At 45.5% G+C, this 11,924-nt stretch overlaps 1 protein-coding gene across 1 annotated transcript; it reads left to right on the forward strand.

Annotated features, from left to right (window-relative positions):
• Positions 1 to 1,221: 1,221 nt before the first annotated feature.
• dhps (deoxyhypusine synthase) lies at positions 1,222 to 10,918 on the forward strand. Its single transcript, XM_056287893.1, has 10 exons — positions 1,222 to 1,334; positions 4,089 to 4,288; positions 5,222 to 5,374; positions 5,498 to 5,619; positions 5,770 to 5,866; positions 6,531 to 6,617; positions 7,006 to 7,111; positions 7,393 to 7,496; positions 8,578 to 8,703; positions 9,712 to 10,918. The coding sequence occupies exons 2-10, from the start codon at positions 4,094 to 4,096 to the stop codon at positions 9,805 to 9,807; spliced, it is 1,086 nt and encodes a 361-aa protein (XP_056143868.1). The 5' UTR covers positions 1,222 to 1,334; positions 4,089 to 4,093; the 3' UTR covers positions 9,808 to 10,918.
• The last annotated feature ends 1,006 nt before the right edge of the window (positions 10,919 to 11,924 follow it).

The raw sequence follows: 11,924 nt of genomic DNA on the forward strand, positions 1-11,924 counted from the left end.
ACCCACATATGAAATCACGTAAAATTGCAATTATTTTTGATGCAATTCCTAACGATGCCATATTACCACCATAAAACATTTTCTAAAGTAGGACGCACACATGCCAGGCAGGGACGTGGTATAATCATAGTATATAAAGACTGTGTTTTCTCTTTTATCTGTTGCAGCTATGTGACTGAGTGTTTGTTCCTTTGTTCATTTTTTACTTTTTTTCATTTTTGATGACTTCTGCTGAATACAATATCCTGCCGAACTGTCAGCGAGGTTACTGATGGATCCCAGAATCCAGAGAATGGAAACACCGGTTGTGCATTTCATGTTCCTGAGTTAAAGGTCAGTGAAAAAGCGACCGAGTGATCCCAGTAGAAATGTTGGGTATCTCATAGCTCTTCAGTGGGTAGAAGAAATTCAACCAAGGCGAGTTTTCATTTGCCCAGACTCCAGTGCAAACTTAAATAGCTTAAAAAAATACATCTTCAAACTGTCGACAAGATATTCTCTATGAAATATAACAGCTATTATACAGGACTGTTAGGTTGGGAATAGACGCTCAGTTTATGTGGATACCAGCTCATGTAGGTGTTAGGGGAAATGAAACAGTGGACCAACGGGCCAAAAACGGGTTGAGAGCAAGTCATGTAGAACTGTCAGTTCCAAGCAGCAAAGCAGAAACAAAATCATTTATAAGACCCAAAATCAAGGCACAATGGCAGGCATTACTGGACGATAATAGAAAAGGAAACATTTGCACCGGATCCAACAGGAAGTAGGAGTAGAAAGGACTTGGGGGAAGAGAAGGAGAGAACAGAACATCATTAGCAGGTTAAGATTTGGCCATACAAGACTGAATTCCTCATTGCAACTCGCCAGGAAGCATCAACTGGGAGCTGTGATGTCTGCCGCCAACCAGAGACAACAGAACATGTATTTGTTATTTGCCCAACATATGCAAGAGAGAGAGAGGGAGTCATACTACAAACTATATTGGAACAAACAGGAATTATGCACATGGACCTAAACTCAACTTTTCACAAGGAGCACCGGGAACGATTTGCTGAAATATATCTTCACCTCTCTCAAGGGTACTGGATTGATGGGGAAGGATATACATTAATTCTTTAATGTAACAGTAGGTGGCGATAACGCGCCACCTGGTTGCAATTCGCCAACAAACCAGAAGAAGAAGAAGTTTGTCCGCGTTTGGTTTCCGTAGGAGTTTCCTTGCGCCGAGCAAGCGCCATGCGATGCGGGCTTCCTGCGCGACTCAGTAGCTCCCGGACGGCGGCCCCTCCGGCGTCCTCTGACCGACAGCTCCGTACGCTCCTCCGCGACAGGTATGTTTACAACGGCGTGTTCACATCCGCCGCCGCCGCCGCTCCGCGTTTCACAAAGAGCCGCCGGACACAAACAAGACAGCGGCTTGCCATCGGCGTGGATCCGCCCAGCCCCGCCCTCCCCGCTGATTGATTTAACCATGAACCAATCGAGTTCGACGTTTTGCCCGAGAAAAACGACGCCCCGTCCAATCAAATCTCGGAATTGGTTCGCCGGGGTGGAAATGGGCGGAGTTTCACACACCGACGCGGCCTGCATCGTTTCTATTTGGTCTGTCATGGTTTGTTTATTAAAGAGCCGTTTAAACCGCTAATGGTCCCGTTTAAGTTTAGCTCAGTTTAAGTTCGTTTTACAAAAGCTAAGCTTCGTGGGCTGTTGCCAGGCACGGGTGATACCTGCGATAGATGGGGGCTCATCACCGGCGGACCGGTCATGTTTCCCCCCCTGTCCAAAATTAGCTGAGTTCTGGCCCGGTTTGTTTAAGCTGACGGGGGGGGGGGGCTCGATATTACACTGGATCCCTGCCCCCCGATAGCCGTCTTTGGGCCCCCCATACCCACCGGTCTTGGCAAGAAGAATCTCTGACGCCGTTGCCTTTGCCTCACTCATTGCCCGCAGACGCGTTCTGGTAGAGTGGAAAAGCCCAAATCCTCCTCCCACCACCTGCCGGTTAAAGGATTTGGTAACACTTTAGTATGGGGAACGTAGTCACCATTAATTAGGTGCTTATTAGCATGCAAATTAGCAGCATTGGCTCTTAATTGGTCATTATTACGTACTCATTAATGCCTTATTCTGCATGGCCTTATTATACAATCAGTAAGCCATTAACTAGGAGTTTTCCCTCTATAACCTCAGAAGTATTGCTTATTAGTAGTACCATCTCAATATGCTTTGCTTAGTATGGCCTTTATAAGGTGGTAGTACCACAAGAAGAGTTATTCTCCCTTACTAACACTTAATGAATATGGTCTGTTCTTACATAACAAAACACAAAACTACAAGTGTTCATAGTGTTACATTACTCTAAATTACGTTTTTGTTACTTAGAATATGTTCCCCATACTAAAGTGACATCTTGATCATTACTAATTCACTAGTAATTAAGTTTTTTTACTTAGAATATGTTCCCCATACTAAAGTGTTACCAAGGATTTAATGTCCTCCCATTAGAGAAGGCGAAGTGCTCCTTAAGAGGCTCAGCTGCTAAGTTCTACAAAAGATGGCAGCCTATTATCCCGTATGTAAATTCTCTTACCTCTCTGGACCCCAGCTGATTATCAATGAATCCATTCCTTTTTTATTGCACTGACCTCCCTACTTTATTGTATTTCCTTTTATCAACTCTGTGTGTGTGTGTGTGTGTGTGTGTGTGTGTGTGTGTGTGTGTGTGTGTGTGTGTGTGTGTGTGTGTGTGTGTGTGTGTGTACATGTGTCTTATTTACTTATTCAGTTCTCTATGTGCATTTTTTTTCTTCTCCCCTGTTTTCATTGAGAATTTGGGATGGGTGACGGGTTGGAACCAGGTGTTGTAGTTCTGTTCTAACACACCCAAAAAAGGGAAAATGTTGTGAAGCATTTGTGGCTAATATATATATAACCCTGGTTTCTGCTGGGATAGGCTCCAGCATCGCCGCAACCCTGAGAGCAGGATAAGCGGTTCAGATAATGGATGGATGGATGGTTTCCAAAAAAAAAGAAGCCATTTTCCACAGTACCACTTCCTGCAGGATGGCTGTACAGTTTTCAAGAACACGCTGCCGCTGTTGCTCGCTCGTTTGCGAGCGCACACTCACAACACTTTTTGTTTTATTATTGACAAGAAAAGCGATACAGGAACACTGTACATACATATCATCAGACCAATCAACTATAAACAACCTGACACCTTTACATTCCATGGTCATAACAAAAGTAAATAAAGAAAATGAATGAACTGTAGTATTAACAATAATAATGATGATAATGTTGAACAAAACTGAAGCACTTTTGTCTGGGGGTAAATTTACAGTGAACATTAAGTGAAAATGTTATAATGGAAGCAAGCATTATATGTTTGACTGCTTTTCTGTTTGTGCTTCTGGAAATGGTAGAGATATATTTCCCAATTTCTATAATTAAAGCAGGGAAAAACGGTTTATTATTAAAAAAATTACTTTCATGGATGTGAAATTTTGCAAAAAAACAAAACAAAAAATAACAAGATTTATTAAGTATATAGAGCCCTCCACCACCAGAATAAAGTAAACCAGTTCGACAAATACAAGGCATCTGAATACTTCCAAACTGCTGGTCAATTCCACTGCACAAAGTTCCTCTAGAGGGCTTTTGGAGAATGTCTCCTTCAGGATGTTCTGCGAAGACTTATTACAACAGTGTAATCATGAGACCATGACCAAATGTTCTTGGGTTATTCCATTAAGGGTCACTGAGCCACCCTGATATTTTGGGACCAGCTTTACAGTATGTTGTTGTGCACATATCAAAGGCTAAAACCCAGCCCCCAATAAAGTCGTTGCTCCATATCAATGAAGCTCGAGCACCAAAACCTAAAGCTTGGATCTCTTTGTCCATACGTGGCGATTAAAGCAGCACTATGATCTGTCTACCACAAAATGGAGAATTATATCCATCTGTGCATTCATCCTTATTACAATATCCATTATTACAGCATCCCATTATCCCTCTCCTTGATGAGAAATCACCCTGTTGACATATCTGACTTGCTGCCTTTACTTTTTGTTTGTTTGCAGAAGACATGGCAGACCATGCCCCTCCAGTGGCCATGGAGGCGGTCCTTAAGCAAAGCACTGACCTTCCAGAAGACATGCCCAAGATCCGGGGCTATGACTTCAACCAGGGGGTCGACCACCGGGCGCTGCTCCAGTCTTACCTTACTACTGGCTTCCAGGCCAGCAGCATGGGCATGGCTGTCGAGGAGATCAATAAGATGGTTAGAGGGATGCAGGGGGTGGGTGGGTGTGTGCTAGATTGTTGCCTATAGTTTGGATGCTGCAGCCAGAAGTGTACATGGGCATAAATGGTTACTTCTTTCATTTTTGAAAAGTAAAAAAAATTCTATGAGCCGTATGCGTTGGTAGGAATAATCATCTTATATTTTGTTGGGTTGCCTGAGGTAATCTTTATTTTGATAGAGCAGTGCTTCAAAAAACCTGAATAATGCCAGCCTTCATTCAGTAAAAGTATTGAATATTCATCAAATTTTAAGATTATCCTGCTAATTAATACCATATTTTTATTTATGTGGACAAAGCAGGCACTGATAATTCAGTTCTCATCCACATAGTTGATAATCTCAACCAACTCTATGGACAGTTACTTTACTCTAGAGGTATGCTGGGCCTTTAAGAATGATTTTGTCATAATTTCATATGTAATTTCAAAGTCCATGACTTGTAGCCTGGCCAAAATGAAACTATATTATGCTACAATGCTTTGTCAGTATTGTCAGTTACAAGGTTTTGTATATTAATTAATACCGGGTTATTTTATTTTTAACATGACTGCTGCAAGCTGAAACCCGAGTGTTCATATGGGAACTTTGAAAACCTCCGACTTACTTATCGTCTTCACCCCGGGTGGGGCATAAGGCCTCATAATGGCCCTCCACTAAAAGAAAAACCTCTGACTTACAGTGTCATAAATAGCGGAGTCTTGTTACAGTAGAGGACACTGGTTTTATGATTACTACTATATATGGCACAGTAACAGACACAAGAATGGTTTGTGACTGCGTGCTGCTTTATATCACTGATCACCTGTTACTAAGATGTTGTTCATGAGAATCACCTGACTTCTCAATGATGCCAGATCTGGTGATACAAGTTTGGTAAAGGGAACTCGTTCATCCACTCTATTCCCACAGATAGAGAAACGTCTTGAGCCAGTTGAGCCCGTGGAAGGCAGCGATTGGACTGAATCCATCCGACAAGGGTGTACCATCTTCCTGGGCTATACCTCCAACCTCATCAGTTCTGGAGTTAGGGAGAGCATCCGTTACCTAGCACAGCACAAAATGGTACAACCCGCAATTCACACGTACACTTAAGTGCGCTAATGGATATTTAATACATAATAAGTAATTGACAACCTTCAGTGACATTGAACTGTCCTCAGTACGGTCTTTGTTTGCCTTGCATAGGTGGATGTGATCGTAACCACAGCTGGTGGTATAGAGGAGGATCTGATAAAGTGTCTTGCTCATACCTACTTAGGGGACTTTGCCATGGCTGGCAAGGAGCTGCGCCAGAGGGGTATCAACAGGTTGGCCTCTACAGCACTGTCATTGGTATCACTCCACCAGTCTGAGAAATGCATCATAACCAGGGCAGGGTTGCTCCATGCTCAAACAGCTCACGTTTTGTTTGTTAAACTGACCCCTCCCCACCCCATTTCCCCTCTTTTTCTGTATAGGATAGGTAACTTGCTTGTGCCAAATGCTAACTACTGTAAATTTGAAGACTGGCTGATGCCAATTCTGGACCAGATGGTGCTGGAGCAGGAAACAGAGGTTAGTTTGACTGTAAGATGAAGATGTTTTGGGGGGCGTCAGGGTGGTGTGGTGGTCTATCCCGTTGCCTATCAACACAGGGATCACTGGTTTGAGTCCCTGTGTTACCTCTGGCTTGGTTGGGTGTCCCTACACACACAATTGGCCGTGTCTCCGGGTGGGAAGCCGGATGTGGGTGTGTGTCTCCTGGTCGCTGCACTAGCGCCTCCTCTGGGCAGTCGGGATGCCTGTTCAAGGGGGAGGGGGAACTGGGGGGGAACAGCGTGATCCTCCCATGCGCTACGTCCCCCTGGCGAAACTCCTCACTGTCAGGTGAAAAGAAGCGGCTGGCGACTCCTCATGTATGGGAGGAGGCATGTGGTAGTCTGCAGCCCTCCCCGGATCGACACGGGGTGGAGCAGCGACCAGAATGGCTCAGAAGAGTGGGGTAATTGGCCAGATACAATTGGGGGGGAAAGAGGGAAAAATCCAAAAAGATGAAGATGTCATTGTTCGCTAGTTACGTTAACTAAAATGCTAGACTACAGGTGGAGGTTAACTCTTTTTCTCGTCATTGGTAAATTTTCCATTCAGTTGTACAGTTTTGATGTCCAAAACCTGGCTGTCACATCGTTGTGTGTAGGATTTTGATTTTGTACTTTTGACCCCTCCCTCCCTCCCTCAGGGCACCCGTTGGACCCCATCCAAGATGATCCATCGACTGGGCAAGGAGATTAACAATCCCGACTCGGTCTACTACTGGGCTTACAAAGTGAGACCCGGGATTACATTTAGTAAACCACTGTAGGAAACTAGAAGGGAGCAGCTGGCATAACCAGCAGTCCAGAGGAAGAACAGTGGTGAAGAGAGTTTATCATGAATCAAATCAAATCAATTTTATTTGTATAGCCCAATATCACAAATTACAAATTTGCCTCAGTGGGCTTAACAGCAACACAACATGAATACGTATGTGTTTTCTACTCTTTTTGAGGCGGTGCAGTTAACAGTCCTCTGGGGAAAAAAATGTACGATTCCCATCCATTCGGTTATGATAACCTGCCTTTTGTACTTAATTCGCCGTCCAGTGAGTACCGACGATGTGTAAAACTACAAAAGTGTGAGTGACTGGGCTGTTTTTGGCCTGCTGTCTGTTGCAGAACAACATCCCAGTGTTCAGCCCTGCCCTGACGGACGGCTCCCTGGGAGACATGATCTATTTCCATTCTTTCAAGAAGCCCGGCTTGGTGCTGGACATCGTGGAAGGTAAACAGAACCACGCTGGTGCCAAACTGGATTCATCTTTGGGTCATAAGTCGACCGTGTGCTCGAATATAGTCAAGTGGTGATCTCTGCCACCGGCGCGGCGTACACTGTATGTCCCCGCCGCCTTGTGAGCGAATCCTGCTGCAAAGTTTCTCTGTCTCCCTTCCTCTCACATGTCCACCTTTCTGACAAATTGGTATAAAATAAACAAAAGCTAAATGGATTTCCTGCTCCGAGGTAACAAAAGCAAAAAGTTGATCATGAATATGAATTGATTTCAGATATCCGTAGGGTGAACAGCCAGGCGGTGTTTGCCAAACGGACGGGGATGATCATCCTGGGGGGAGGCCTGGTCAAGCACCACATCGCCAATGCCAATCTCATGGTAACCAGCGTTCATGTTTAAGCTCCGTATGGTGTAATTCTTTAGACCCTGTTGATATAAAAGCAACGCATTATTATGTGGTTTGATTCTTAACTTTCCCCCAGTCACTCTCACACCGAGGCGACTACACAGGTCTGAAAAGCCTTGAAGAGAAGTGGGGGGGCGGGTTGTTGGTCATTTCTTGATCTTGTGACTTTTAAACCAAGGCGGCATGGTGGCCCAGTGGTTAGCATTGTCGCCTCACAGTAAGAAGGTCCTGGGTTCGAGCCCTGGAGTAGTCCAACCTTGAGGGTCGTCCCGGGTTGTCCTCTGTTCTGGAGTTTGCATGTTCTCCCCGTGTCTGTGTGGGTTTCCTCCGGGTGCTCCGGTTTCCTCCCACAGTCCAAAGACATGTAGGTCAGGTGAATCGGCCGTACTAAATTGTCCCTAGGTGTGAGTGAGTGAGTGAGTGAGTGAGTGAGTGAGTGTGTGTGTGTGTGTGTGTGTGTGTGTGTGTGTGTGTGTGTGTGTGTGGGTGGGTGGGTGGGTGGGTGGGTGGGTGGGTGGGGCGGGCCGGGCCGGGCCGGTAATGGCCTGTCCAGGGTGTCTCCCTGTCTGCTGCCCAATGACTGCTGGGATAGGCTCCAGCATCCCCACGACCCTGAGAGCAGGATGAGCAGTTCAGATAATGGATGGATGCAATGGAAAATCAAAAAGATATATATATATATATATATATTGAACATAGTCTGGAAAATTTTGGAAAAATATTGTTTAGCCCAGGACACAAGACTATACATTTTATTTAGCTGTAGACATATTGTCAAGTCACACATGGTTTGTGTGTAATATTTAGTTACTGAGTCAGATGTGGGTTTGTGGACATATTACTCATCCATCATTAGCAGAGCTAAGCTGATCAAAATCTCAAGATGTGATCATGGATTCCAGGTCTTGGAAAAGTTGGGCATTTCGACACTTAAAATATAAGTGGGAGCACTATCTTCTCTGTGTGATAAGACTTTCGCTCACACAAATACACACAAAAACACTCTCACGTCTTTCTCCACCGTGTTCTTACACTGTTCTGATCTGCCTCCAGAGGAACGGGGCCGAGTACTCGGTCTTCGTCAACACGGGGCAGGAGTTTGACGGCTCAGACTCTGGAGCCAGACCAGATGAGGCTGTGTCTTGGGGCAAGATCAGAATGGATGCAAAGCCCGTCAAGGTACTATTTCCTCACCCAGTAGCATTAGGTGTGAAAATACCAAGAACAAGGACATGCTCATTTTCTGTTCTCACATGTGCTAACACACACACACACACACACGCACACACACACACACACACACACACACACACACAGTTGAATCTCTTTGACTCTTGTTACTATTTGATGTAGTGATCTATACTATCATTTTTTTTAAATTTATTTATTTATTCACTAAAACTTTTTACCCCGCCCCCCCTTTTCTCCCCAATTGTACTTGGCCAATTACCCCACTCTTCCGAGCTGTCCCGGTCTCTGCTTCACCCCCTCTGCCGATCCGGGGAGGGCTGCAGACTACCACATGCCTCCTCCCATACATGTGGAGTTACCAGCTGCTTCTTTTCACCTGACAGTGAGGAGTTTCACCAGGGGGACGTAGTGTGTGGGAGGATCACGCTACGCTACCCCCCCAAATAGGCACCCCGACGGACCAGAGGAGGTGCTACTGCAGCGACCAGGACACATGCCCACATCCGGCTTCCCACCCGCAGACACAGCCAGTTGTGTCTGTAGGGACGCCCGACCAAGCCGGAGGCAACACAGGGACTCGAACCAGTGATCCCCATGTTGGTAGGCAACGGAACAGACCGCTACGCTACCCGGACTCCCCGCAATTTTAGTTTTTCTAAATGATCTATCCGTCTGTCTTGTCTGCTTGTGTTACGGGTCACATTTAGATGATGTTTTCCAGGTGTAAATGCAGATAAAACACATTTTTCAGCGCAACAACAAAAAGGCCAACATGTCAAGACAAATGAAGACATAACTGCTCACCCCTGAGGGCTTATTACAGGCAATAATGCTCACTGCAAAACAGTTCATCATGGCGATGGTTCTCCCCCTCACCCCAAAGTCCTGTTTGCCTCTCAGGGTGGCACGAAGTCCTCTCCAGACAGTGCAAGAGGAGGTGGACAAAGAAAAGGAGTACCTAACCTTGTTGGGTGTGTGTTTTTCTGATCTCCCCAGGTGTATGCGGACGCCTCAATAGTCTTCCCCCTACTGGTGGCCGAGACCTTCGCACGCCACGCCGACAAACTGACAGCCGGCAAGAAAACGGATTAAAAAAGACGCCAGTTCAAGTCCTCTGTTGGGAAGCAGGTGTACTCTTCGCTGTCCTCGTATTCCCCTTTTTACTGTTCTCAAAAATGCAAGTTTTACTTTACCGCTGTTGAAGTCACAGTAGTGGGCGTAGCGAGTTAAAAGGCGATTAATGCTAAAACGGGTTAATTATAAAAGAGAATGATGCCTTGTTGAGCAGGAGACATTGCTTAATTACACGAGACTATACTTTACACTTGATTCTTTACATAATGGCTGTGTATATATATGTATATATACATATATGCATTTTTTGGACAGGTATTGGTGTTTTGTTTTTACTTGGGTACTGAACGGGTATGGAAGCATGCTGCAGCATGCACCAAAGACTGGAGAATAAAGTGGATTTTGGGTTATGTGTGTACATATGTGAACACACACTATGTCTGTGTGAGTGTTTGAAATTTTTGTAAAACAAGCACGCCGTATGAGGTCATGTTACTCAAGTTTTTTTTTAATTCAAATTTGGTTTTGTTAAAGAAAAGAAAACTTGACCAGTGTACATGTTTATTAAATTAATTGAATTAAGTTTCCTTTATTAAGCCCCTCGGGGAAGTTCAGTTGCTGCACGTTAACCCATCCTAGCTGTGATCTGTGTAGCTCGGAGCAGCGGGCTGCCGCCGTCACGCTGCGCCTGGGGACCGACTCCAGTTCTTTTCCCATTGCCTTGCTCAGGGGCCCAGACAGGAGTACAAACCCGAACATGCATGTTTCTTCTGATGGTGGGGGAAACCGGAGCACCCGGAGAAAACCCATCGCAGACACAGGGAGACCATTCAAACGCCACACAGTTTGCATGTTCTCTCCGTGATGGGATGGGATCACCTGGGATGATCCCCCCCCCCCCCAAAGGTTGGACAACCCCGGGGTTCGAACCCAGGACCTTCTTGCTGTGAGGCGACAGCACTAACCACTGGGCCACCGTGCAGCCCATTTCAGCCCGTTTAGTTTCCTTGCCAAGTGTTCCTCTGGTTGGCACCGGAAACCCTTTTCACAGCTTCTGTCATTCATACACCTGTATGTTTCCATCATTTAGGAGTTGGGATGTGCCTGCATAGCTCAATAAATCATATATTCCTCATTATTCTTTATTTATCAGTTTAAATACTTGGGGTCAACTATCCAAAGTAACGGGGAGTGCAGAAGAGAGGTGAAGAAGAGAGTGCAGGCAGGGTGGAGTGGGTGGAGAAGAGTGTCAGGAGTGATGTGTGACAGAAGGGTACCAGCAAGAGTTAAAGGGAAGGTTTACAAGATGGTAGTGAGACCAGCTATGTTATATGGTTTGGAGACAGTGACACTGATGAAAAGACAGGAGGTGGAGCTGGAGGTGGCAGAGATGAAGATGATAAGATTTTCATTGGGAGTGATGAAGGACAGGATTAGGAACCAGTATATTAGAGGGACAGCTCAGGTTGGACGTTTTGGAGACAAAGCAAGAGAGACAAGATGGAGATGGTTTGGACATGTGTGGAGGAGAGATGCTGGGTATACTGGGAGAAGGATGCTGAATATGGAGCTGCCAGGGAAGAGGAGAAGAGGAAGGCCAAAGAGGAGGCTTATGGATGTGGTGAGGGAGGACATGCAGGTGGCTGGTGTGACAGAGGAAGATGCAGAAGACAGGAAGAGATGGAAACGGATGATCCGCTGTGGCGCCCCCTAACGGGAGCAGCCGAAAGTAGAAGTAGTAGATTCTGTATGGATCATACTATAGAACTGCTATAGGTCAGACATCCACAAGGGGTCGTCCATGTGACACTGGTCATATGATTTTATTTATTTTGCTGTTTGACACTGATCGTTTTGGGATTAGAGGTGTTGATAAAATTAATGTTACGTACAATGTAAGGTGGAGTGATGTTAGGCATGTGCTAAGGCTTAGCAAAAAAAAACAAAAAAAGGAATAAGCGATGCGCAGCAATGCAACATTGTGTGTGTGTGTGTGTTGTTTTAAAAAAAAATGATTATTGCATATTAATGGCGGTCTATTCCGTTACCTACCAACACGGGGATGCCGGTTCGAATCCCCGTGTTACCTCCGGCTTGGTCAGGCGTCCCTACAGACACAATTGGCCGTGGCTGCG

This window comes from Lampris incognitus, chromosome 10 (genome assembly GCF_029633865.1).
Source record: "Lampris incognitus isolate fLamInc1 chromosome 10, fLamInc1.hap2, whole genome shotgun sequence".
Lineage (NCBI taxonomy): Eukaryota > Metazoa > Chordata > Actinopteri > Lampriformes > Lampridae > Lampris > Lampris incognitus.